This window comes from Juglans microcarpa x Juglans regia, chromosome 6S (genome assembly GCF_004785595.1).
Source record: "Juglans microcarpa x Juglans regia isolate MS1-56 chromosome 6S, Jm3101_v1.0, whole genome shotgun sequence".
NCBI lineage: Eukaryota > Viridiplantae > Streptophyta > Magnoliopsida > Fagales > Juglandaceae > Juglans > Juglans microcarpa x Juglans regia.
The window spans coordinates 18,381,379-18,408,600 of NC_054605.1; the positions used below are offsets into that span (position 1 = coordinate 18,381,379).

Sequence of the window (27,222 nt, forward strand, 5' to 3'; positions counted from 1 at the left end):
CTTGGAGGATTGCCACTTTCGTAAATTAGAGGAGCTTTAGGCCCTAATACCTAACCCTCAAATATCCACTACTAATCACGGCCGCCTTGTTCTCAACCGAATAAACTCACTCCCCCACAGTTTCCCAGAAAGCAAAGGTACGGTGCAAACCCTAGAAAAATCTCTGTTTTGCTTTTCAATACTGCAATACTGCTATTTATGGGGTATATTTCTATTGTTGTACTTAGTTGTATGAATAGATAAATGGTGTATGCATAGGTTTTTTATGTGTGTCCGGCGGAGTCAATGGGGAAAGGGAGACCTAGGGCTGTGGAGAAGGGGGTGCTAGGGCATAATTGTAGTGTTCCATCTTTTGGTTCATTGAATATACCATCTGGGCCCGTGTATTACCCAACTCAGGATGAATTTAGAGACCCTTTGGAGTATATATACAAGATCAGGCCAGAGGCTGAGCCTTATGGGATTTGTAAGATAGTTCCACCAGAGAGTTGGAAGCCCCCGTTTGCATTGAATTGTGATTCATTTACCTTTCCCACAAAAACCCAAGCCATTCACCAGTTGCAGGCGCGGCCGGCTGCAAGCGATTCCAAGACATTTGAATTGGAGTACAATAGGTTTTTAGAGGATCATAGCGGGAAAAAGTTGAGGAAGAAGGTGGTTTTCGAGGGGGAGGAGTTGGATTTGTGTAAATTGTTTAATGCAGTGAAGCGGTATGGTGGGTACAATAAGGTTGTGAAGGAGAAGAAATGGGGGGAGGTTTCACGATTTGTGAGGTCAACTAGGAAGATTTCAGAGTGTGCGAAGCACGTGTTGAGTCAGTTGTATCGAGAGCATTTATATGATTATGAGAAATATTACAATCGGTTGAATCAGAAGGCAGGTGGTGGTTATAAGAGAGCATTGCATGATGAGGGGATGAGTGAGCAGGAGGCTGAATCGTTGGGCTCGAAAAGAAGACGGAGGAATAATGGTGGTGATAAGGTAAAGGTTTGTAAGGTGAAGGAGGAGGAGCATGATCAGATTTGTGAACAATGCAGAAGTGGTTTGCATGGGGAAGTGATGCTTCTGTGTGATAGGTGTAATAAGGGGTGGCATATATACTGTCTTTCCCCGCCTTTAAAGCAGGTTCCACCAGGGAATTGGTATTGCTTGGAGTGCTTGAATTCTGACAAGGATTGCTTTGGTTTTGTGCCTGGAAAACAATACACATTGGAAGCTTTTAGGCGTGTGGCTGATCGTGCTAAGAGGAGATGGTTTGGGTCAGGACCTGCTTCACTGGTGCAAATTGAGAAAAAGTTCTGGGAAATTGTGGAGGGGATGGTGGGCGAGGTTGAAGTTATCTATGGCAGTGACTTAGATACTTCTATATATGGGAGTGGCTTTCCACGTGCAACTGACCAGAGACCACAAATAGTTGAAACTAAGCTTTGGGATGAATACTGTGATACTCCGTGGAATATTAATAACTTGCCCAAGTTGAGTGGATCAATGCTTCGAGCTGTTCATCAAAACATTACTGGTGTTATGGTGCCCTGGCTGTATATTGGGATGCTATTCTCAGCTTTTTGTTGGCATTTTGAAGATCATTGTTTTTACTCGATGAATTATCTACACTGGTATGTATCTAATTGTACCTTATGCATTGTTCCTTCATCTATTTCAATTTCTTTTCATAATTATTTAACTATGGTTCATATTCTATTTGACTCTTGTATACATCCAGTGTACTTGGCTACACCTATTGATATTAATAAATTTCAGAACTAGTATACCTGTTTTTGACCATTTTTTTTGAGTAATCGAAAATTATATGGATAAAAACAGAAGGCATAGCCCAAGTACGCAGGACTTATATAAGAGAAATGCTTAATTCGGAATAGAAAAAAGATGCTAGGAAATCATGAAAACTTAGTCCATTAAAGTCTATAGCAATTGCCCAAAGGATCTGAGTGTCGAAGAAGAAAGTTTAAGCTCATCCAATGTCTGCTCGCAGTCTTCAAAATTGCTATTGTTTCTTTCCCTCCAAATGCACCACAATATTTCTGTTTTTGACATGCATGATTGGATAACACTGGAAGTTGCTCGTTAAAATTACTTTTTACTGATAAAAAAAAAAAAAAAAAACAATGGAAGTTGCTCGTTAGTAGCATTAACTTTGGAAGGAAAAACTCACTACATAGAGGAAGATGATATGCGAACAAAATATTAGGGATTTAAAACTTAAACCAAAATAGATGTCTAAATTGGTTAAGATAGATTTGAAGTATTTACTGGACATTTTTTTAAAGGTATACTCAATTGAAAAAAAAGCTAATTAAACAATGGTGATTCTTTGATTAGTTGTCAAAAAAATTTTAAAGGATACTCTTGGGTTTAGTTTTTGATTTGTTGACTTATCAAAAGACACTTTTACACAAGTTAAACAAAACAAATGGGCCATTTCACATTGCCGGTCCCACTTAAATGGGGTATTGGGAGGTGTGTCATGGATTCAGGCTTGTCTTCCATCATTTTTACCTGAAGAATTTGCTTTCAAGACACGAATCCACACATGTGCTTGGCAGCCTGAGCCTTTTGCTTAATTTCTCCTGCAAATTAAGCAAAAGGATCAGATTAAATTTTTATTTTTATTTTATAAGTAGGAAGATATTTTATTGATATTGAAGTAGGCATAGCCCAAGTACACAGGAAGTATACATGAGATTACACCTAGTTGGGAACTAGACAGATTAAAAATTGTTGACTGATATTAGTTGGACCCTGGAATTTGTCTCTATTGGTTCAGCTTTCAGATATTTTATGTTTGTCTCAGTTTGCTTTGAACTTAATTTGGCTCCGTGGAATTCGAGTGTACCATATTCTTTTTCATTTTGAGGAGAAGTTGCGTGAGGAAAAGAAAATATTGGAGGCATTTCATCAAGTGTAATATGCAGTTCTAATCCACCTTCTTTGTGTCTGAAAAGATTGCTGCTGGTGTTGGTGTTCTTGGAGAAATCCAAGGCAGTTTAGAATTCTGCTCTAATCAAGTTGGGAAAAAGCATCTATGCATCAGAGTGGCTGACTTACCATGCCGTTTGCATTTTTAACCTCTAGGGGTTGGCTCAAGTGTAAAGGCCTTGGTCTTGGTAGTATGCTCCCTCCAGGTTTAAGGCTTGAAACCGCTTGAGTGCAAACAATTTTTAGGGGCCATCAGATTGGGAGAACTTTCCCTTGAACTACCTGAGGTGCACTTGCGGGAAACTCTTTGTCGAGGGCCTATGCACCCCCGGGATTAGTCGGGACTTTGTTCTTGGATATCCGGTGTTCAAAAAAAAAAAAAAAAATCTTTGATTTCTTATCAAAAAGAGGTTGAATTTTTTTCACACTTTTTTCTGCCAGGCGAGTCATTAAATAGACATTTGTGTTACTGAGTAGATTATTCTATTATCAGTGTATATACATTTATTGAACAAATACAGAACACAAAATCTTTTGTGGTTTGGTTTGATTTCTGCCTCTTTTATTTAGTTTTACATGAGAGATGCTCACTTCTATTGTTGTCTTAGGGGAGAGCCAAAATGTTGGTACAGCGTTCCTGGTAGTGAAGCCAATGCTTTTGAGAAGGTAGTTCTCGGATTCCTTTGGAATAATTGTGTATGTATGTATCTTTTTCGTTTCAAATTCATTTGCATCCCTCGGCTGGATATCCTTCCCGTCTCTTTTTTACAATATCTTTTTTGTCTAATCTTAATAAAAAAAATTTGTATTCAAGATAGTTTGTACTAATCATGTTTGAAAAGAAATTGTGATATATATATATATATATATATTAGTTCTTTTGGGATCCTATAAAAAAACATATTAGTTCTTTTGGGATATGTGATGCTGTGCTTGCAGAAGTAGGTTAATTCAATACCTTGATAATTATCTGGCATTGTCTCTATTATGCTGGTCAGCTCCAACTAGTGTTATGTAATGTGTTGTCCAATCCATTTCTTCTTATCAAGAACTTTTCAAGAAAACTTGCTTGTGACCAACAATCCCACTTTCGTATAGGTCATGCGGAAGAGTCTTCCTGATCTTTTTGATGCACAACCAGATCTACTCTTCCAGCTTGTCACCATGTTGAATCCATCTGTCTTGCAAGAAAATGGAGTTCCTGTCTACAGCATACAGCAGGTTTGACGTGAAATCTTATTGTCTTATGTTATTTTCTTCTGCCCTCTTCCTTTGTTCTTAACAAATTGGTAAATAAGTTATAAAAAAACTGGTAAATTAGTTTAATGATTTGATGAATGTCTCATAATTTTGCAAAAGATTATTTATGGGAAATATACAATAGAATATTTAAATGGTTTTTAAGTGTAGTTGAGTTTTAATTGGTGGGGGAAATGGTGAAGGGTCGCTTTTCAAACTTAGAAGAAATAAGAGACTGTAGGGTCCTTGTACCCTTTTTTTGCACTATAAAAGTTGTGGGTATGAGTACAATTGAGTATATGGGAATAGGTTTCATGTCCAAATTGCTGTATCGACATTTACTTTTGTAGAGCATCTCCTTGTGATATTTTTTTAATGGTACTTTGCTTTAGGTGGCTATTGATGAATTTGTCTGTATCCTTGAAATTGTTTGATATGATTTTCTTGCTGCATGTCAGGAGCCTGGTAATTTTGTCATCACCTTCCCTAGATCATACCATGGAGGTTTCAATCTTGGTATGCTTCCGTTTTAGATTTACTAGCTAGTGGTGATTATTTGAAGAAATTATTCATTCATAATGAATCATTTGTTCCATATAAAAATTTGGCCCATTGTTCGTTACAGGTTTAAATTGTGCGGAGGCCGTCAATTTTGCTCCTGCTGACTGGCTGCCTTATGGTCGTATTGGAGCAGATCTGTATAAGCAGTATCGCAAAGCTGCTGTTTTGTCTCATGAGGAACTTCTTTGTGTTGTAGCAGAGGTTACAAGTTTTAACCTGCAGCGTATTTTCTACTCAATTTTTGTCTCTAGAGTTGAATTTACCCCGCGCTGTTCTTTTTTCTTTTTCTTTTTTTTTCCTCACCTGTTATCATATGTAACCACTGGTGGTGTATTTTTTTTTTTTGCGCACTGCTTATTTATTTGGATCATGGAGTTACTCCAGTAACCTGCCTGTTTTTTCTACTTGACTATTTTTTTGCTTTTAGCAGAATGATTGCAATAGTAGAGTAGCACCTTATCTGAAGAGAGAATTGCTTAAAATACATGCTAATGAGAAAAGTTCGAGAGAGCGACTGTGGAAAAATGGAATTATAAGATCATCTCCTATGTCCCCTCGGAAATGCCTTGAATATGTGGGTACTGAAGAGGTATCAGCATATTGCATACATACACATATTGGTCTACATTTTTTGCAGTTGTTTCAAGATACACGTAGTGGTGCTCAATATCTCCTGGTTGACCTTGTAGGATCCGACATGCATTATATGCAAGCAGTATCTCTATCTTTCTGCTGTTGTTTGCCGCTGTAGGCCATCTGCCTTTGTGTGTCTCGAGGTATGTGAAATTCTTAATTTCTTTCCTTAAAACGTTCTACGCCAATTGTAGTTAGACCTTGTAGGTTTAACTTGCCAATCAGAGAGTGAGAGAGATGCATTTTAAGCTATAGCTTATTGGCAAGACACTAGGACTCGTCTTATAATTGCTTCACTTGTCTAAGGTTGAGTTGGAGTGCTCACCAATTGATTGGCACATTTTTAACCTTAATTTTTTGGAACATGTTCACTTTACCATTTTTTCAATTGTAGTCTTATATTTTAATAGGTTCTTGATTTTCAAGAACCTCTTATTTTTTTGGACCAGATAGTTTTGATCTTGTTCCTCATATATGCTTCTTGTAGCCATCTGTTTGGAGCCTTTTTTTAATCACTTTTTTTAATAGGGATTCTTATTATGTTGATTTTAATTGACTGATTGTCTCTGCCTTATGCAGCACTGGGAACGCCTTTGTGAATGCAAATCTAGTAAACTGCGTCTTCTTTATCGTCATACACTTGTAGAATTGTATGGCCTTGTGCTTACAGTTGATAAACATTGTTGTGAAGAGACTACACAAAGTAGGAATATGCGAAGGCAAATATCAAGTTCCAGTGAACAAAATGCTTTGACAAAAAAGGTTTAGTTTTTGACATTCGACTAGATTATCTTGAATTTCATTTGCTATCCTTCTGGTTAGTTTTCTTAATTACACTGTTTATAACGCATGCTACTCTAGTGCTTTTTCTCACTGTGCATTTGGTTCTGGATCATCGATAGAACGAGTCTTCTTTGTATTTTTCCTTTGATTATTTCCATTTATTTCCTCATATAAATAGTGTGATTTAATTAGACATAGGCCCCATTTGGATTGAGAAGTGATATCAACTCATCTCATCTCATCTCATCATTACAACTTTTCCAAATTTTCACACAAATATAAGAAACAATTTAACTTTTTTAAATCCCAAAATAATAATAATATTAAAAAATAATATTCTAACAATATTTTATTCAACTAATCTAAAACCATCTCATTTTATCTCATCTCTCAATCCAAACGGGGCCATAATATGGAAAATTTCCAATATACCTCTTTTCTTCTTGTATAAGTGGAATTTGTTTGTGATATGGATACTTGGTGTATGAGATGAGATGTGAAATCTGTGAATACTAGTGAAATGGTTTGAGTTAAGATGTTTTATTGGGTTTTGGAAAATGAGAGAAAAAGTTGAATAAAAATATTTTAAAGTTAAAAATATTATTAGAATATAGTTTTTTCACTTATAAAAAAAAGAATATAGTTTTTTAATATTATTTTTATTTTGGGATTTGAAAAAGTTGAATTGTTTTTTGTGCTTTGTTTGGAAGTTTGGAAAAGTTGTAATGATTAGGTAATGAGTAAATGAAAAAGTTGAATATTTGAAATTGAAAAGTGTTTGTGTTTGAGTGATGCTTGGGAAGGAAATGAGATGAGAAGTTTTGTGATGAGATGAAACTATCTCTATTCCTAAACTACCCCCTATACTTCCTAATGAATTTTGCAGCATTAAGAAGTATAAGATTGGTTGTTAGGTCTAAGGTTGAACCTTGGATGTAAACAATTTATTGGGATCACATCTTGTCAGTGTAAAGCCGATGATTTACGTGATCCATGTGATGTGAGCGTGTTACATGGGTTTGGGCTTTAACTGAGTAAAAGATATATTGTGTTTGCACCGTCTCCGGAGGTATCTCTTCATGTGATGTATACCATTAAGCATATCGGGATTCATGAGTAGGGATTATTATGTGACTATTGTTCTTTGGGATGATGTTGGATGCAGGTGAAAGGTGGCCATGTTACTCTGGATCAGCTTGCAGCCCAATGGCTTTTACGAGCATCGAAGATTTCTAAGAATCCATTTTCAAGTGAAGCCTATGTTGCTGTGTTGAAGGAAGCTGAACAGTTTCTTTGGGCTGGTTCTGAAATGGATTCTGTGAGCTTTTTTGTACTCATTTTGTTGCTAAAAAAATTGGACTTTACAACAATAAGTTCTTAAGCAAAAAAATCTTTCTTTGGACAGGTGCGGGACACTGCAAAAAATCTGGTTGAAGCACGGAAGTGGGCAGAAGGCATAAGAGATTGTCTATCTAAAGTTGAAAACTGGTCATGTCATTCTGGTGGTGATCTAGATAAAGTTCACTTTGAATATGTTCATGAGTTGCTGAGTTTCAATCCTGTTCCCTGTAATGAGCCTGGGCATCTCAAGTTGAAGGTTATTATGGTTTAATGAATGAATGTTGTTTCTGCTATGTGGTTGCCCCATGGCTGGGAACTGAACTCGTTGTTTGCTTTCAGGAATATGCAGAAGAGGCAAGGCTGTTGGTTCAGGAAATTGATCACGCTCTATCAACATGCCCAAAAGTATTTCCATATGCAATAAACTATATTTTCATTAAATTTATATTATTTTTAACATTATGCTGGAAGTAATTGTCTTCTTGCAGCTTGTGGCACTAATTTTACTTTTTTACTGTTGCTAATAGTACTAATCAGTTATACTGTAATGTTTTCCCTTTCTCCTTTCGTTTTGACTGATAGTTGTTACTGCAGATTTCCGAGTTGGAATTTTTGTACTCCAGAGCTTGTGGCCTACCAATATATGTGAAAGAGAGTGAGAAGTTATCCCTGAAAATTTCTTCAGTAAAGGTATATCCTGTTGACCCTACTTTGCGGTGAATTTTTTATGTTCTTAAATTTTCTGCTTTGATGAATTGGACTTTTCTGCAAGAAGATATAAGCTATAAACCATGTTCTGTTATACGGTAAAAGGCTTTTCTTCTCACTCTGTTTCTATTTTGCCACACAAAACTCATTGTAAGCGTTCTTTAGATTCCCATGTGGCTAAAGCCATAATATGCTAAATAAAGTTACTGTCTTTTGAATTTATTTTCTCCCATGGCTTATCTTTATGGCCATTTATTTGATTTCTAATCTGCTTTTCTTACTGAGACCCATTAGGTCTTGATAGAAAGCATAAGAAAATGCATTTCTGAGAAACATCCTGCAGCAATAGAGCTTGATATCCTTTACAAGTTAAAGTCAGAGGTGATTTGGATTTCTATATTTTTGCAATCATGATATCTTATTTTGGTCAATTTTAATGGCTATTTCTATATGCATCAAACTTTTAAGTAGTTGAATTCAATGTTCAACAGATTTTGGACCTTCAAGTTCAAGTCCTAGAGATAGGAATGCTTTTGGATCTATTAAGGCAAGCTGAATTATGTCGTGATCAGTGTGGCGAGATGTTGAAAGGTCCTATTAATCTAAAGGTTAGCTTTGTGAGTTTTCTGTTTTCACTCGTGGTGGTTTTAAGGCCTCATTTGAATAGCTCAACCCATCTCATCGCATCTCATTTCCTTCCCAAACATCATTCAAACACAAACATTTTTCAATTTCAAATATTCAACTTTTTCATCTAATCATTACCTAATTATTATAATTTTCTAAAACTTCCAAATAAAATACAAAAAACAATGCAACCTTTTCAAATCTCAAAACAAAAAAAATATTAAAAAAAAAAATTATAACAATAATTATAATTTATAATATTTTTATTCAATTTTTTTCTCCCATTTCCCAAAACCCAATAAAACATCTTAATTCAAACCATTTAATTACTATTCACAAACCATTTCACTACTATTCACATATTTCTCATCTCATCTATCTCTTGTATATCATCTTGTGTACTTGGGCTTTGCCTATCCTTATTAATAATATCGTTTACTTATAAAAAGAAAATTTCTCATCTCATCTCAACATCCAAACGATGCCATTTATCAAACTCAAGGCATACATCTTTAACAAATAATTTTTTGCAGAATCTCGAATTGCTTCTTCAAGAGTTGAATGGTTGTACTGTTAACATACCAGAGCTGAAGCTTTTGACACAATACCACATTGATGCTGTTTCGTGGATCTCCCGTTTTAATGATGTTCGCTTGAACATTAATGAACGGGAGGATCATCACAATGTAGTTGATGAGTTAAGTAGCATTCTCAAAGATGGGGCGTCTTTAAGAATCCAAGGTTTGCTTGTTGACATATGCAATTTTTCTTTTTATTATTTTTTGATATTGGATACTTTTGGACATCCTTATTATAGTCATCATTCCAGTTGTTGTACATTGTTCTAATGGTTGGTTTGTGTTGAACAGTTGATGAATTGCCTCTAGTCGAGGTCGAGTTAAAGAAGGCCTGTTGCAGGAAAAGGGCTCTTAAGGTAGTTTGATGTTGTTAAAGCTTTTGCCTGTTTGATCGTGTGTGTGTGTTTCAAGATTATGTTTGCTAATTGATTTTGGTACACTAGGTTGCTTTAGTGCTTGTTCTTCATGGATTTCTTTTAGAAATTCACTGGTGAACTTTAGTCATTTATTTGATATTGATAACAGGCACGCTGTACAAAAATGTCTCTGGACTTCATTCAGCAACTGATGGTGGAGGCTGCAGTGTATGTTTCTTGCCTCAATTCTGCTCAAAGACATATGCTAAAGGTTTTTCGATAAGCTTCTTCTTTGAACCTTCAATTTTATTTTCAGGATTCAGATTGAGAAAGAGAGATTATTTGTTGAAATGAATGGAGTACTTGCTGCTGCCATGCATTGGGAGGAAAGAGCGAAAGATATTCTTGCCCATGCAGCTCTAATGAGTGAATTTGAAGATGTCATGATGTATTGGGGATGCTTTGCTTGTTCCTTTTTTGATTTTTTAACTTTTATGGCTTGTTTTGCTTTCCAGTAACAACAGTATACTTTGAACTTCTTTAGGGCTTCGGAAGAAATATATGCAATTCTACCTTCTCTTAATGATGTCAAAGATGCAGTATTAATAGCGAAGTCCTGGTTAAAGAAGTCAGAGCCCTTTTTAATGTTTGCTACGTCTGCTGCTCCTGCCTCAAGTTCTTTGTTTGAAGTTGAGGCCTTGAAGGTTCTTGCTCTCTCCTATACATGGCTGCCTTGCTTGAAATTGGACCATTTGTATGATAATATGTTTCATATTTCTCAGGAGTTGGTTTCTCAGTCAAAGCTTTTGAAGATTTCTTTGGAAGAAAGCAGGGTGCTAGAAACGGTTTTGAAGAATTGCTTGGAGTGGGGGCACGGTGCACGTTCTCTTCTGCAAGATGCTATGTGCATATTCGATTTGAGTGATATAGGCGATGGAATGGGCAAATGCCTTATTTTGAAAATAGAATCTGTAGTTTCTAAAATTGAATCTGTCATAAAAAGTGGATCATCTCTTCATTTTGAATTTTGTGAGATTCCTGAACTTCAAGGTGCACATTCTACCCTGCAATGGTGCAAGAAGGTGCTTTCTTTCTGCTCTGGTGCTCCTGCTTTTGAGGTGATATTTCTTAAACTATTTTTTTTTTGATAAGTAATAAATTTTATTCAAAGAAATAGGCATAAGCCCAAGTACACAGGACGTATACAAAGGAAATACCCACAATTTCCAGAAACAAAAAAGAAAACTACCACCATAAAAGCTAAAACAGATGCAGAAAATTATCCGCCATTACAAAAGCTTTAGCCCAAGAACTCAAAGTACTCAAGAAAAAACCCCTAAGATATCCCAAAGAACGTTCTCTATCTTCGAAGCATCTCCCATTTCTTTCGAGCCAAATGCACCACATAAGACAAGGAGGAATCATTTTCCAAACACACATCGCGTTCTTACAGCCTTCACACCCTTCCACCCTACCAATAAATCCACCACTTCCCTAGGCATAACCCAATGTAATCCTGTCCAACTCAAAACCTCGTTCCACAAGAATCTTGTCACTTTGCAGTGAAGGAAAAGGTGATTTACAGATTCTCCATCCCTTTTGCACAAAACACACCAATCCGCAATAAACAAACCTCTCCTTCTAAGGTTTTCAGTAGTCAATACTTTGCCCAAAGAAGCCACCCAATAGAAACAAGCAACCTTAGAAGGAACTTTCACTTTCCAACTACTTTTCCAAGGGAATACGCAACTACTATGGCTTGACAAAATTCTGTAATAAGATGAAACTGAAAACTTAGCATTTCCAGCAGGAATCCACACCATACAATCCTCTCTATCTTGGACCAGTTTTGAGCTGTAAAGTTTAATCAGCAGAGCCTTAACTTCATCCACTTCCCAGTCATTAACATCCCTTTTAAAAATAACATTCCATTCAACCTTCATGTTGCTACTGCAATGCAAATCACAGACAGCTGCATTTTGATCCTTTGCAATTCTGAAAAGGGCAGGAAATTCCAGCTTAAGAGCAGTATCCCCACACCACAGAGCATGCCAAAAGAGTATACTCTTTCCATCTCCCATCTTCAATCTGAAATTATTGTAGAAGTAATCCCAACCTTTTCTAATAAATTTCCACAAGCTAACTCTGTAAGCTCCACTAGATGCTTTAGAACACCATCCTCCCCACAAACTTCCATATTTCACATCTATCACATTTTTCCATAGAGCTTTGCTCTCCAATTGATATCTCCAAAGTCATTTCCAAGTAAAGCTCTATTAAAAACCCTTAAATCTTTAATCCCTGAACCACCGTGATCCAACGGTTGACAAACCTTCTTCCAACTAACCAAATGATACTTCTTTTCCTCACCTATGCCTCCCCATAAGAAGTTTCGAAATAAACTCCCAATTCTTCTTTCAACCCTTTCCGGAAGAGGAAAAAGAGAGGAAATAGGTGGGCAGGTTAGACAGAGTACTTTTTATAAGAGTGAGTCTACCCCCCTTAGACAAAAAAATCCTCTTCCATCCAGCTAACCTCCTTTCAATTTTTTCAATTACCCCGTCCCATATGTTTACAGCTTTAAAAGAAGCCCCCAAAGGAAGTCCAAGATACCTCATAGGCAATGAAGAGAGTCTGCACCCCAGTAAGTTTGCCAAATCTGATAAATTCTGAACATCACCCACAGGAACAATTTCAGACTTTGATAAATTAACTCTTAACCCCGAAGCAGCTTCAAAACACAGCAAAAGTGCTCATAAAGCACGTATATTATCCAAATCAGGCTCACTAAAAAGTAAGGTATCATCAGCAAATAACAAATGAGAAATCTTTAAATTATTCCTTATCTCATTACCCACCACAAAACTGGACAGAAAATTACCCTCCACAGCCTTTTCAATCATTCTACTCATGGCATCCATGATCATAACAAAAAGAAAAGGGGACAAGGGATCGCCTTGCCTCAAGCCACGAGAACTACAGAAGAAACCAGCTGGTTATCCATTCACCAATATAGAAAATTTTGAAGTCGAAACACAATGCTTTATCCACGATCGCCATTTAACACCAAAGCCATATCTCCTCAATAGATAATCAAGAAAATCCCAACTTACATGGTCGTAGGCTTTTTCCATATCCAATTTAATAAGAATTCCAGCTTTTGCCAACTTCAATCTACTATCCAAACATTCATTAATAATTAAAACAGAATCTAAAATCTGCCTACCTTTCACAAAAGCATTTTGAGATAGTGAAATTATCCTCTCCATCACCCTACTCAAACGATTAGCCAGCACCTTAGAGATGATTTTATAAATGCCATTTACTAAACTAATAGGCCTAAAGTCTCTTATCTCCACAGCCCCTGCCTTTTTAGGAATAAGAGCAATGAAAGTCGCATTCAAGCTCTTCTCAAACTTTATATATGAGTGAAACTCGGCAAACACCTTCATGATATCATCTCTAACAACATCCCAACAATCTTGAAAAAATGCCAAAGAGAATCCATCCGGTTCCGGAGCCTTATCCTTGTCCATACCCTTTACCACGTCTAGAACTTCTTCTTCTTCAAACTCTCTTTCCAACCACACAACTTCAACCTGCTCTATTGAGTTAAAAACAAGGCTGTCCAGTTTCTTAAACTAATTAACATGGCCATATAGCACGCTGATGATTTTTAATCATGCATGTGCTTGTTGTTATCTTTTCTCTGAACCTCGATGGGTACAACGAAGCATGTGCTTATTTTCATATGTACGTTATTTTTGTTGTAGCTGAGTGATCGGGAAAGTTTAGCAAGTTTATCAAAACTAATGTCATTTATTTGTTACTTCAAGCAGTAATAATGAAGTAAGTCTTACTTATAAAAAAAAATAATGAAGAAATTCTAAATACTTGTTTGCACTGTGAGGCTAATAGGTTTGCTTTAGAATCGCCACCTTCCTGGTTTTCTTAATCAAGCATTGGCTTTTAATGCATAAATGTACTTGATTTGCCATTTCTTTTGCACATTGATAAAGTTTTCTTGAGATAGAATAGTTGTGACTTGATCATCTTTTTTTTTTTGGTTTGTTATAAGCTGTTCTTGTTTGTCTGCAATAACTAAAGCATGCATTTTTATTTTTAAAATCCCAATTGTATTGGGAGTTAGGTTTAGTCGAATTGTACAAAATATCTCTTCTTTACTTTTTTACTTAGTGGTGCATTTTGATGAAGGGTTTTCTTCACATTTTATGCTTTAGGATGTCGAGAGCTTGATGAAGGTTGCAGAGCAACTTCCCCATAAATGTGCCTCTGGTCCGTTGTGTAGTTCATTGATCGATGGGGTTAAATGGCTAAAGAAAGCCTTAAAGGCCATTGCTGCGCCACAAAATTTCAAAAGATGGAAGCTGAGTGATGCTGAAGAAGTTCTTGCTGACTCTCAGGTATATTTTTTTGTTCATTGTGTTACCTCTTTATATCATTTGAAGTCAATTTTTTATGTAGATCTTACTTGTAAGATTTCTCTTCTCAGTATATTAAAGTCTCCTTTCCGGTGATGGTTGGTCAACTTCAAAATTCTATTCAGAAACACAAGTGAGTGAATTGATTGTCTCATCCAATTGTCTTTTTTTGTTGTTTCTACCTTTTTCTACCTGAAATTTATCACTCGGGTTTGCAGCAGAAATATTCACACGTATAGATTTGTATACCGTCACACGCAGTGTAAATTTCAAGATTTTTTCCATATATATAATGTGTGGGTGTGTGTGTGTGTATAAAGCCTTTTCATCCATTTGATAAGTGTATATAAAGCCTTTTCATATATGTTAATATATTCTTTCATAATTTTTTTATGCTGTAAAAGGTTCAAGTGTTAGCGAAACCACTACTGTAATACCCCGAATCGTGTATAGGAAGATGGTGAATGGTATCCCACATTGTTTGGGAGGGAGAAGTTTGAGCCCTTTATAATGATTATAAGGGACTCTAATTATAACTTTTGACTAGTCTTTTCTGAGTATAGACCTAGATGTGGTTTGGGCTTTCCTCCGACATTTGTGTTTTTAATAAAATCTTTAATTACTTGTAAAAAAATTCTTTAATATTGATGAACAATTTAGGTTCATACAACTCCCATCCCCTCAGTACACATGTAGCATGTAGCTTTCTCAATTTATAAAATTAATTGAGCTTGGGGAATATATCTAATATGTTTCTTTTAATTATTTGTTACTTTTGTGGTACGTGATATGCTTATCACATTTTAACTGTGAATGTAGGCTGTGGCAAGAACAGGTGCTTCAGTTTTTCAATCGTAAGTCTGAGGATCAATCTTGGTGTTTAATATTAGAGCTCAAGGTATGCTGGGTTTATGCATGTATTTGGAAAATATTATGAATCTGTATTAAAGACCAACTTGTGTACTTGGCAAATATTATGTGATCATCTGCAGGAGCTTGGAAATTCTGTTGCTTTCAGTTGCACCGAACTTGATTTGGTCTTATCTAAAGTTGAAAAGATTGAGAAGTGGATGAAACGCTGCATGTATGCTGTAGGGACTTCAATTGGAGATGAGAAATCTCTGCTTGATGCTTTATGGAAGGTTTTAATCTTTATATGTTATTCTTTTTCTTATTCAATTATGAGGGTTTGGTGAAAATTTTGATTGTTTGGTTACATGCCTGTTCGATATATTTCCAATTTTTTTTATTGCTCAGATTAAAAAGGATCTAGATAGATCTTTGTACATATATGAAACATCACGTGCCTGCAAAGCAAGAAATTTATGTATCTGCTGCTCCAGTGATGCTGAGGATCTGGTGCTTCTTACTTGTTCAATATGCAAGGACTGGTAAGGTATTTGCTGCTTGGTCAATGTTTCTCTTCTTTAGCATGTTTATCATGGTCAAGACACCCTGATCAATAACCTATTTGCTGCAAAGTAGGTGATTTCAATTTTCATTCTCAAATTTGTCCACTAATAACTTGAGCTATTTTTTGGCAATTTTGTGTTACAAGACCCGACATTTTCCAGTACTCTTTTTATCTTGGTCAAGATTCATTCCTTTCTTTTTTCGCTTGGCAACTGAATAATGTGATTAGGATCGGTGTTTAATTGTTGTTCCCCTTATCTTAACCTTTTTCCCCCTGCTTTAGTTTTTATGTTCTCTTATCATGATGTTTTGTGTATATTTTATATGAACAGCTATCATCTGCGGTGCCTAGGACCAATGGCAACAGATTCAAATCTTGCAGAAGTGTATAGATGCCCCTATTGCCAATTTTTGCAGGGTGGATCAATTTGTCAAAATAAAGGCGGCCCTCTGGTATGCATTTATTTCTTTGAAGTGTCTTTGTTAAGAAGCTCTTATAGTCCATCTCATATCTTGTGTGGTACAGAAATTTGGAGGGAAGCGTCCTGAATTACAAATGCTCATTGAACTTCTACATGATGCTGAAGATTTCTTTGTATGGTAATAAGCTGCAACATTGAAGTACCTCTGATGAGAACTCCTTGTTTATATGTTCTTTTTCTTTGTTTGTTTTATTTCCTTGAGTAAACAATTGGCAAAAACCCCTAGGGGTTGGCTCAAGTGGTAAAGGCCAGTCTAAAGTTTAAATCCCCTTGGGTGCAAACAATTTCTAGGGGCCATTGGACTGGGGGATTTTCCCCTTGAATTTCCTGAGGTGCACTTGTGGGAAACTCCTTGTTGAGGGCCTGTGTATCCCCGGGATTAGTCGGGACATTGTTCCCAGACACCCGCTGCCAATAAAAAAAACAAATGGCAAAACTATGGCTTATATTTTATTGTTTTATTTTCTTGATTAGATGCTGAGCATGCATGGTAGAAATTTTATCTACTCCCTCAATGTGAAATTAAACATATCACTATTTCTATTTTCCTGCCCCAAATTGATTATCAGTGTTGGAGCTTAAGATTCCTGGCAGTGGTAGTAAAATAGCAAAAAATTTTCAGGAGGTTTCAGATGCAAGATGCTTTCTGTTTAAACTGACTCAGCTCTAGCTCTTTGATTAAAGACTTCAGAGAAGTACAGAGGGCTTGAAAGCTTGGGTTGTGTAAATTTAGGACGGTGAGTCTGTGAATGATGTTCTTGTAGTTGATCAAACTGCCAGCATGGTAGTTTCTCCTGCCATACAGGTCATGAATTTTATAACTTTCAAGGTACTGCAAAACTGAGAAGGTTTATTAGCAATCAAGAACTAGCTTGAGAATATACCCTGTAAAGTTGGGTGTCTTCATCTCCAACTGATAAATATATCAATCAAGGTTGGCTTGGCTGGTTCGTCTTATATTGCGCTTTTTATTTGTTTTTTGGGTCTCTGTTTCTTGTTTGACTCATGGATTGGCTGGATATGTTGTATTTTCTTCAGTTTGGAGAGAGAGAGAAAAAAAAAAAAGGTAGTTGAAGTCATTTTACCTCAAGCTGATTGGGTTGCACTTGTGTAATTGTGATGGGATTTTTTTTTTTTTTTTTATGAGTTCAAATTTTGACTGGTAATGTTTACAGGATTGAGGAAAGGGATGCATTGAAGCAACTTGTGGATCAAGCCCTGGCATGCAGATCTTGCTTGACAGAATTAGTTGATTTTGCTTTGGCTTCTTGTGATAAAGATCTCAGCATTGTCTCTGAAAAACTAACTATTGCCATGAAGGTACTTGTTGAGACTGGACCACTTACTGTTACAGTGTGCTGTGGAAGCATGTGGTTGTAGTGTTGGACTACATTATTGACTCTCTCTCTCTCTCTCTCTCTGAATTTGGTATATTTCCTTAGTGGGTATTGATTTTAACTTTTTCTTGCTAGATATATTGATGGTTAGCATAAAATGCATATAGCTGCTGTTCTGACAATATGATCATTTTCTGAGAAACTGGTATTACTGCCACAAATTTGTGTATTCTTCCTGATTGGAAGTAGCTTTGTACAGGCCATTGAAGTTGCGGGTCTCTATGATCAGCTGGGTAATCGCAACCTTGATCTAGCATTAGCAAGATTCTCATGGAGCTTTAAAGTCAACATACTATTACAGAGTTTACATAAGCCCACAATCCAACAGATTCAGCAGCATTTGAAAGAGGCATGTTTTATGGATCATTGATGATTATCTTTTTTTTTTTTTTTTGATAATTAATAAAGTTTATTGATCTTCAAAACTAGGCGTAGCCCGAGAACACAGGTGGTATATAAGTGAGAAATGCCTAATTACAGCCTACAAACGAAAAAAGACGCATACAAGTCACTAAAATTACCCCCATCTAATACAATAGTCTTAGCCCAAAGTAACACAGCTTGGAAAAATGAGTCTCTAATCCCCTCCAATGAATGTTCACTATTTTCAAAACATCTTCCATTCCTCTCATTCCATATACACCGCATAAGACATAAGGGCACCATCTTCCAAACATTCGCTACTTGACGGTTTCCCCGTGTTTCGCTCCAACAAGCCAATAGGTCCACCACCTTTTTGGGCATCACCCAAGCAATGTCCAGAATTAAGAAGACTTCATCCCATGGAGCTTTTGCCACATCGCAATGGAGAAGAAGATGGTCTGTTGATTCGCTATTCCTTTTGCACATGAAGTACCAATCCATTATGAAGAAACCATGCTTCCTTAGCTTGTCTATGGTCAAAATTTTACCATGAGAGGCCAGCCAATTGAATAAAGCAACTTTCAGGGGCACTTTGCTCTTCCAAATGCGCTTCCAAGGGAAATTTTGAGAAGAGTGGGTAGACATAGCCTTATATAAAGAATGAACTGAAAATTTCTTGTTCACGGGATGTGTCCACAACAGTGTCCTCCATGCCATGTTCCAAATTCAGTGTGTACAAGGTGCTGTAGAAATCATAATGTCTCCCACTTCCTAATCTTGAACTGCTCTGGTAAATATGACATTCCACTGCAGCAGGCCATTCGAAGAGTCCATGTAATCATCAATAGAGGCTTCCTTATGCAAAGCAATTCTGAAAAGAGAAGGAAAAGTCTCCTTTAAGGCAGCATCACCACACCAAACATCAACCTAGAATCTAACTCATCACCACACCAAACATCAACCTAGAATCTAACTCACGTCCTGCCACAAATCTAAAATTACGAATGAAATCCTCCCAACTCTTCCTAATAAATTTCCATACACCCGCACCATACAATCCTCACCCTTCATTAGAAATCCAGCCTCCCCAAGTACTTTCGAATTTGGCATCAACCACGGTCCTCAATAAAGCCTCGCTTTAATGATGGTACCGCCACAACCATTTCCCAAGTAAGGCCTTATTGAAAATACTTAGTTTTCTAATCCCCAGGCCTCCACAAGGTAGGGGAGTGCAAATCTTGTCCCATTTAATCAAATGAAATTTTTTCTCGTCCCCAATCCGCCCTACAAGAAAGCATGGAAAATTCTTTCCATCCTATTAGCCACACCAGCCTGGATAGGGAATAATGAAAGGAAGTACGTAGGTAAGTTAGATAACGTGCTCTTAATAAGAGTGATTCTTCCCCCTTTAGATAGATACATTCTTTTCCAATCCGCTAATCTATTCTCAATTTTTTCATTCATGCCATCCCATATTACTTTGGATTTATGAGGAGCCCCCAAAGGAAGACCGAGGTACTTCATAGGCAAAGAAGATACCTTACAACCCAAAATTTGAGCCAAATCTGCAATAGGATTTACCAAGCCAACCGGAACTAGTTCTGATTTGGACAAATTCACCTTAAGGCCGGAAGTAGCTTCAAAACAAAGCAAGAGAGCTCTCAATGAACGGTTTGATTAGGATCCAACTTTCAAAAAATTAAAGTGTCGTCAGCTAAAAGAAGATGAGATACATTGACGCTCCCAGAAGAAGTACCACCCACTGAAAATCCAGATAAAAAAGACCCATCCCTGGCTGCCTTTATCATTCTACTCAGTACATCCATGACTACGACAGAGAAGAGGAGATAAAGGATCTCATTGTCTCAATCCACGAGAGCTGTTGAAAAAACCCTCAGGAGAGCCATTAACCAACACTGAGAATCTAGCAGTTGTGATGCAATACCAATTGCGCCACCTCTCCCCAAAGCCAAATTTGCCAATAACATAAACCAAGAAGTCTCAATTAACATGATCAAAGGCTTTTTCCATATCTAGTTTGCAATGGATACCTGGCGTGTCAAATCTAATTCTACTGTCCAAACATTTGTTTGCTATTACTATTAGTACCGAATCCAAAATCTGCCTCCCCTTAACAAAAGCATTTTGAGGTTTTGAAATGATCGTCCATGACTGTGCTCATAAGGTTGGCGAGAACCTGGGATATGATCTTATACACTCCACTCACAAGACTTATGGGGCGAAAGTCTTTCACCTCGACCGACTTCGCCTTCTTCGGAATAAGGGCTATGAAGGTTGCATTAAGGCTTTTCTCGAATTTCATGTGTGAGTGAAATTTGGCAAAAACCTTCATAACATCATCCTTGAGAATATCCCAACATACCTAAAAAAATGCCATGGAAAATCCATCTGGTCTCGGTGCTTTGTTGCTGTCCATTCCTTTTAGCACTTTAAGCACCTCTACCTCTTCAAACATCCTTTCTAACCAACCAGCACATGATTGATCGATCGTATTGAATGTCAACCCATCAACTTTAGACCTCCACTGAAATTGTTCCGTTAGTAGGTTGTCCATCCTTTCTAACCAACCAGCACATGATTGATCGATCGTATTGAATGTCAACCCATCAACTTTAGACCTCCACTGAAATTGTTCCGTTAGTAGGTTGTCAAAAAACTGCACTATGTAGTTCTTAATATCGGATCTGTCTAAAAGGACATTACAATCTGAATGCAGTACCTCAATAGCATTAAACCTTCTATGAGAGTTGGCTACTCTATGAAAAAAGCTGGTGCACTTATCTCCTTCCTTCAGATCAGCCACAACAACAATCTTCCTTGCCTTATCCTCATTCGTGAGAACCCCGACACTCTCCTTTTCATCCAAACATGCAAGTTCTTCAAAAAGAATCTTCCTTTGATCGTTGATCCTCCCAAATTCTTCATCATTCCACGTTTTCAAGTCTTTCTTCAAGGCTTTAAGTTTTCCAGCCAACACAAAGCTGGGTGTACCAGAAAAATCATAAGAGGACCACCATACTCTCACCTTCTCCACAAAGCCGTCAGCTTTCAACCACATGTTTTCAAATTTAAAATATCTAAGTCCCTCATGAAGGCCCCCGCAATCAAGCAAAATAGGGAAGTGGTCCGAACAAAGTCTCGGGAGTCTCTTTTGGCGTAAATCTGGAAAAAGGGCCTCCCAAGACGAGGATACGATGAATCTGTTCACTCTTGACCAGACCCTCCCATTGGACCATGTAAATTCCCCCTTGCCAAAGGTGAATCGACGAAGTCAAGTTCGAAAATAAGATTAGAAAATTCCGCCATTGCCTGACTAGTACAGGAATCCCTCGACCTCTCACTCAAGAAATGGGTGACATTAAAATCCACCCCCCCCCCCCCCCCCCCCCCCCCCCCCCCCCCCCCCCCCCCCCCCCCCAATACACTATGACCCATCCCACCAGCTACATAACCCAGCAATCTCCTCCCAAAGGAACCTTCTATTGCTGTCCAGATTAGGACTGTATACACCAGCAAGGACCACTTGTAATCATCATCCACATTTTTAAAAGAGCAGGCCACCAAATGTTTCCCCGATATACTCCTTAACTGGATTAACAATTTTTCGATTCTCATATCCCACAACAGAAGAATACCTCTTGATGTCCCTTTAGAAGCGAGATAAACCCAGCTGAAGGCATCCCCACAAACTTCTAACTATACTTCTATCTATGAACTTCAACTTGGTCTCTTGAAGACATATGATATCTACCTTTCAGTTTCTTAGTAAGTTTTTAACACGGAGGTGCTTACCCGGATTATTCAGCCCCCTTACATTCCAAGATAAAAATTTTGATTTCATAAACCACAGGTATTCACCCTACCCTTACTCCTTCCTCTACTTGCACTACCTTCCCGATAATTAATAGAGCAAGCTAGTCTCTTTAATTCCTCTTTTTTTTTGGCGTAGGATCTAGCCAAGTGAGGCAATAGCGATGATGAGGGCTTTGAATTGATCGTCAAATCCCTCACACGAAATCTTTGCATTCCCTCATTTCATCCTCTTTTTGGAGGACCCAATCTGACTGAAGATTGGCCCAATGTGAACCTGGTAGCATAGAACATAAGGGGCTTGGGTCATCCCCTATTCCTTTCTCTGAGTAGGCAACACCTTCCTCTAGCTCCCTACAAGCCAACTGCATTTCATACTCCTACACAAGCCCCTCAGTCGCAACTTCCATGATATTCTCGAAAGGGGTAGGAGCACCTTCCTCAGGTAGTCTCCAAGATATTCTCATAGACCCTTCGTTGGATACATTCTGGTTAGGAATACCAAAGGGCTACACCAACTGGGTGTGAATAATGCCAAGGTGCCAACATCAGTTTGGGGTTCCATTTGAGGTTCCCGTATAGAGATATTAACAATAGGACTTCCCTCTATGTCAAACAATGTCGCTAGCTCATTCTGGCCTTCTTCCTCAGCCCGAGACCCCCTCTCACAGCCACAATGAGCATCCTCAGCTTCTTCCTCCGTCGGCGACGGCGTCTCCAACAAACCGGCCACCATAGGCCCACCCACTAGGTCGTCTGCTCTCGGCGATGAATTCTGTGTGTTCGTCGGCTCCTTCTGGCTTGCCTAGTGTTCATTCTCGGCTCTTTCCTCTGTTGGTGGCATCCACCTTGGCAAGCCGTCGACCAAGAGCGCACCCAATAGGTCACCTGTTCCCAGCGGTAGAGTCTGTGTGAGCATCGGTTCCTTCTGCCCCTCCTCCACTGCCCGAGAACCATTCTTGATTACTAACTCCATGGGCGGCCTCAATATCGGCATCCTGTCGCCCTGGGTTCAACCCATGAGGTCCCTTGCCACCGATGATGGGTTCTGTGTGGTCGCCGGCTGGTGGTTGGAAGAGGACGGCGCATCCTTGTCGATGGGGTCCCTTGTGTGAATCGTGGGTTGTTTAGCCCGCTAGTGCTTAGGCTGTGCTTGGGCTTTACCTTTCTTAGCCCGCATATAGCGCCTCTGGCGCGACCCATTTATGTCCAAACCCAGGCCCAAGCCCATAGTTTTATCCACCTGTTGAATCATAAGATTGACTAAATTTCTCAACTTCACTAGTTCTTGCTTTAAAGAAGAAAGCTCGTCAGACCTCTCCAAGGGTCCTCTCTCGGTCAGGGAGTCTTCCCATTTTGATGTTTGTTCTGCAGGCTCTAGCAAACGACACACATCTTGGTCCTTTCTCAACGGCTATCTTTTTTTTCTTCGAAAGCCCATAATTGCCCCTCACCCTTGTTACCAAAGTTGCTACATTTCCCTGAGCATATACCTCTTTACCATCCCTGTCGGCAGCAAGCCCTGATGACCGACCACCTCTGCATAGGACTTAGGAAGAATATTCATCGGCACTTTTTGGGTTAGATTTTTGGACTTTAACAAACCAACCTTGCTCCCATTTTCCAAACTGTATGCCTCCCTCAGTGCCTTCACCATTTTTCTCCACCCATTCCTTTCATTTCTTTAGGTATGAAAACAAAGTTTCTTTTGCCACTACTGCCATATTCCACCAATGCCATATAGCGACCTTGAGCATTGGAGCATCTCTGCGCGATGTAACTTTTGTTACCATCCCGTGAGGTTGCAAAAAACTCCGCCTTGTCCCCAGTCAAGCATTCCTCAAGGGCTCTAATGAACCAGTTCAACGTAGACCTCTCCAAGATCAATAATTTGTAACCTTCCAACTTCTCCATGTTAAGCGAATCCATCGACTACCTTCCTCTAACAATTCGAATACCTTTGATTCTATAAGAAATTGTCTTGTGAAGACCATGATAATCACATTATTACACACCGAGACTCATCATCAGTAAGAAAGTGTACGGAGAGAAAAAAAAAAGTGTTTGAAGTACCCTTAACTTGATGATTATCTACTAGGCTTCTACGTATATGTTTTATGGACTTGGAGTATTTGTTTCATTATCCAACACTTTTTTTTACCCATTCTTTTTTTTTTTTTTTTGATAGGTAAACAATTATATTGTATTTATAAGAATAGGCTTAGCCCAGGTACACATGGGGTATACAAGAGTTAACACCTATTTAAGAGGAAGAGAGAGAAATAAGAAAATCATGAAAGTCTAGGCCGTTAAAATCTACAGCTTTGGCCCAAAGAAACAAAGTTCTTTGGTAACTCTGAAATGAAAAGAACTGAAAAAGACATGGTAAAGCCATTCCATCAGTACCCAGTATGTATTAATGCCCATGTTCTTCCTACAAGTTTCTTGTTGTGTTGTGTCTCTGGTTCTATGGAGGAACAAGAAACTCTTGTTAGAAAGGAAAGGAAAAGCAAATGAAACTTATAGAGCATGGAGTAGGAGACCTGGCTAGCGCTGTAGTCATATAATTGATTTAGGTTTGTGAGTACTGGTTTTAAGCTTCATGAGGTGGTGCAGATTCAGTTTGAGCCTACAGGCAGTTTAGTATAGGCAGTCAATAGTAGCAAATCTTTAGTCACTCTTAGTTCGTACATAGCTCTCAGTAATCCTTCAGCATTCCATCATGCTGATGCTCTAGCTATTTCTACTAGATGTTATTGGTTTGATGTGGTCTTACTTGGGGTTTTGGGCATTCTGTTTGTAAAACGGAATTGGTTAGATGACGATATGAGAGAATGAAATTTGGTAAACATTTTTTTGCTAAGTAATAATTCATCCTCTATTAAAAGGCGGAAAAAAGGTGCAACTCAGTACATAAGCAACTTGGTAGAAGAAGATAAAGATAAAAATCCTCTATACAAAAGAGACACCTAGCTAGAAGAAGATACAGATACAAGACGAAATTTGGTAAACACTCTTTGTATGTACTTCTTTGTTGAGAGGACTGCTCTTTATTATTGGCTTTGAGAAAAATAGTTGCCGTGTATCTGTCAGTTCTTTCCTTCCCTTCCATAAGGGGTGCTTACTATCCAATTTCATCTGTTCTATATTGGCCCTACTCATATTTTAAGAGTTTACTTCAATTGATTACTCCTACCTTACTCAAAAGAACAAAAATGAACCTGAAGAGCAAGTTTATCTTCCTAAAAAATGTGCCTTGTCAGATAAGGTTTATAATGCATCATAGATGATAAACTCAATTAATAACGTGTGGCAGGGTCTGGCTATGAACATTCCACCTGAAGATCAGTATAGGCAAAGACTGACAGAAGTGAAGTGCATCGGCTTACAGTGGGCAGAACATGCCAAGAAGGTCTAGAAATTGCTGATTCATCTCTCCCTCCCTCTCTCTCTCTCTCTCTCTCTCATACACACATTCACTGGCTCTCTTATTTTATGCACAGGTTGCGGCAGATTCTGGGGATCTCAGCTTAGATAAAGTTTTTGAACTTATTGCGGAAGGTGAAAGTTTGCCTGTTTGTGTGGAGAAGGAGATTAAGGTAACAATTTCTTTTCTTTTTCTTTTTTTTTACATAAAAAAAAATAGTTGTCCTGGATTTTCGTTGACGACCTACTGTTGGGTGGAGTGCAGTTACTAAGAGCTCGAAGTATGCTATATTGCATTTGTCGAAAGCCTTATGATCAGAGAGCAATGATTGCTTGTGATGTCTGTGATGAGTGGTACCATTTTGATTGCATTAAATTACATTCCGCACCAAAGGTCTACATTTGTCCTGCATGTAAGCCTCAGAGAGGAGACTTGTCTGCATTACAATCGGTGGACCATGATAGGTAAGGTTTAAGTCACAATTCCTTCATGAAAATCGCAACCACATCGCCATGTCTTGTATTTTTGCTGTTTGCTTGAGAATATTTTGGTCTTTGGGTGTGAGTCAATACACAAAATACAGAGATTATAACGCTGTTTGGCTTGGCTTCCAAAGACGCATTTCTTATCACATGTTATAAATTCTCTTCAAATGATTAGAGCTGAGGAAAACGATGGGGGTGATTAAATCTTGCCAGACGGTGTTTAATTATGTTCGTGGAGTAATCAGTTCCTTCTTAATGCCTTGACAGATCAATCCGTGCCAAATTGGCTGTTCCTAAGACACCTTTTCCGGAAAAAAACAGGTTCGATAAAGAAGTCGAGAAAAGCTGATTCTAGCCTAAGGCAAAAGATCCTTCCAATTACAGATCACAACAACAGTTTGAGCATTGGGAATGAACATTTATGGTGGAGAACTCGGAAGCCTTTCAGAAGAGTATCTAAAAAACGTGCTGAGCTTAGTAGTCTTTGTCCATTTTTCCATATTCAAAAATAGAAAGGGACATTGATAGCTATCCATCATTCAATTCATTCAATTGATTCTTATGGTTTCAGCTGAATTATCTGTTTTCAGCCCCTTGAGAAATAATGAGGAAACTCTCTTATTTGTACGTGCAGATGAGCATATGCGAAAATTTTGAGCAGGCCCTACAATTTGATATTAAATCTCTCCCTCTCTCTCTCTCTCTCTCTCACACACACACACACACACACACACACACACATACATGGGTCATCAGACTTCAGCTTTTTCAATGGACAAAGACCCAGTAAACATTGCTTGCTCGATACCTTTTGAGACATGCAAATCTCTTGGAAACTATTGCTTTAAAGAGTTTTCTGACAGCCCAACGCATAATCCAAACAATAGAACTTCCAAACATCTCTGACCAAAATCTAAGACTAGAGGGTTTTGCTATGAACACCTCCAAACTTCCTTGCTGGATACCCGCACCCCACCCCTGTTCGCACAAATTCAAAGTTATTCCATGAACATAACCCCAATCTTAAATGGTGTGGTCATCTCAAATTTTCTCCCACAATTATTATATTCTTCGTTCCCCTTTGCTATCATTAAATTGTCCATCACAATTCACGTAAGTGAATTACTCCGACGTAGTAAACTCACTGTAACAAGATTGTTGGAAACGGGTGACGAGGAGCAGCAGCAGCTACGAGAAATTCCACTCTGTGGGGGATGGATGTCTTTGAAAATGGAGCCTCTTTCGTTGGATCAGGCGCTGCATGGTGGGGCACAGCCACACCCACTCAAACCGAGAAATAAGTTCTCGGAGTTCCAGCTAGATGCCGGGTCTCTCTGTGTGTCTTACGAGGTCATTGCCAAAATCATCGGGTGGTTTACGATGCACTCACTCTACGATCGTACGTTTGAGAATATATGACACGTCAACTTTATGGAATGCTCATCTCAAAGTACATGATTCTATATACAGGTCCTTCAAAATTAAATTTTTCTCATATTACTTTCATATTTTTAATATATCAATAATAACTGACATCGTTTTGATATATTACATGTAATTTGTTTTTTGTATAAAACTTTCGTATAGACTTAAAACTTAAAAAGAAGGAAAATAATCTT

General features: G+C 38.1%; 1 protein-coding gene across 3 annotated transcripts; it reads left to right on the top strand.

Moving 5' to 3' along the window:
- Nucleotides 1–54: 54 nt before the first annotated feature.
- Nucleotides 55–26,285, top strand: LOC121237513 (lysine-specific demethylase 5D). Of its 3 annotated transcripts, none has more exons than XM_041134259.1 (33): nt 64–1,616; nt 3,546–3,603; nt 4,036–4,158; nt 4,635–4,692; nt 4,802–4,938; nt 5,165–5,326; nt 5,427–5,513; nt 5,950–6,132; nt 7,319–7,471; nt 7,559–7,750; nt 7,834–7,899; nt 8,089–8,184; nt 8,497–8,583; nt 8,694–8,810; nt 9,363–9,570; nt 9,699–9,763; nt 9,933–9,991; nt 10,080–10,211; nt 10,308–10,467; nt 10,546–10,881; nt 14,005–14,187; nt 14,277–14,338; nt 15,025–15,103; nt 15,198–15,347; nt 15,463–15,596; nt 15,951–16,071; nt 16,145–16,218; nt 17,276–17,420; nt 17,697–17,846; nt 25,008–25,103; nt 25,195–25,290; nt 25,383–25,582; nt 25,871–26,285. In XM_041134259.1, the coding sequence occupies exons 1-33, from the start codon at nt 286–288 to the stop codon at nt 25,950–25,952; spliced, it is 5,382 nt and encodes a 1,793-aa protein (XP_040990193.1). In that variant the 5' UTR covers nt 64–285; the 3' UTR covers nt 25,953–26,285. The 3 variants fall into 3 exon arrangements, with proteins under 3 accessions (XP_040990195.1, XP_040990193.1, XP_040990194.1); XM_041134260.1 differs by having other exon boundaries at nt 65–1,616; nt 5,168–5,326; XM_041134261.1 differs by lacking the exons at nt 16,145–16,218; nt 17,276–17,420; nt 17,697–17,846; ... (2 more) ...; nt 25,383–25,582; nt 25,871–26,285 and having other exon boundaries at nt 55–1,616; nt 15,463–15,601; nt 15,951–16,050.
- The last annotated feature ends 937 nt before the right edge of the window (nt 26,286–27,222 follow it).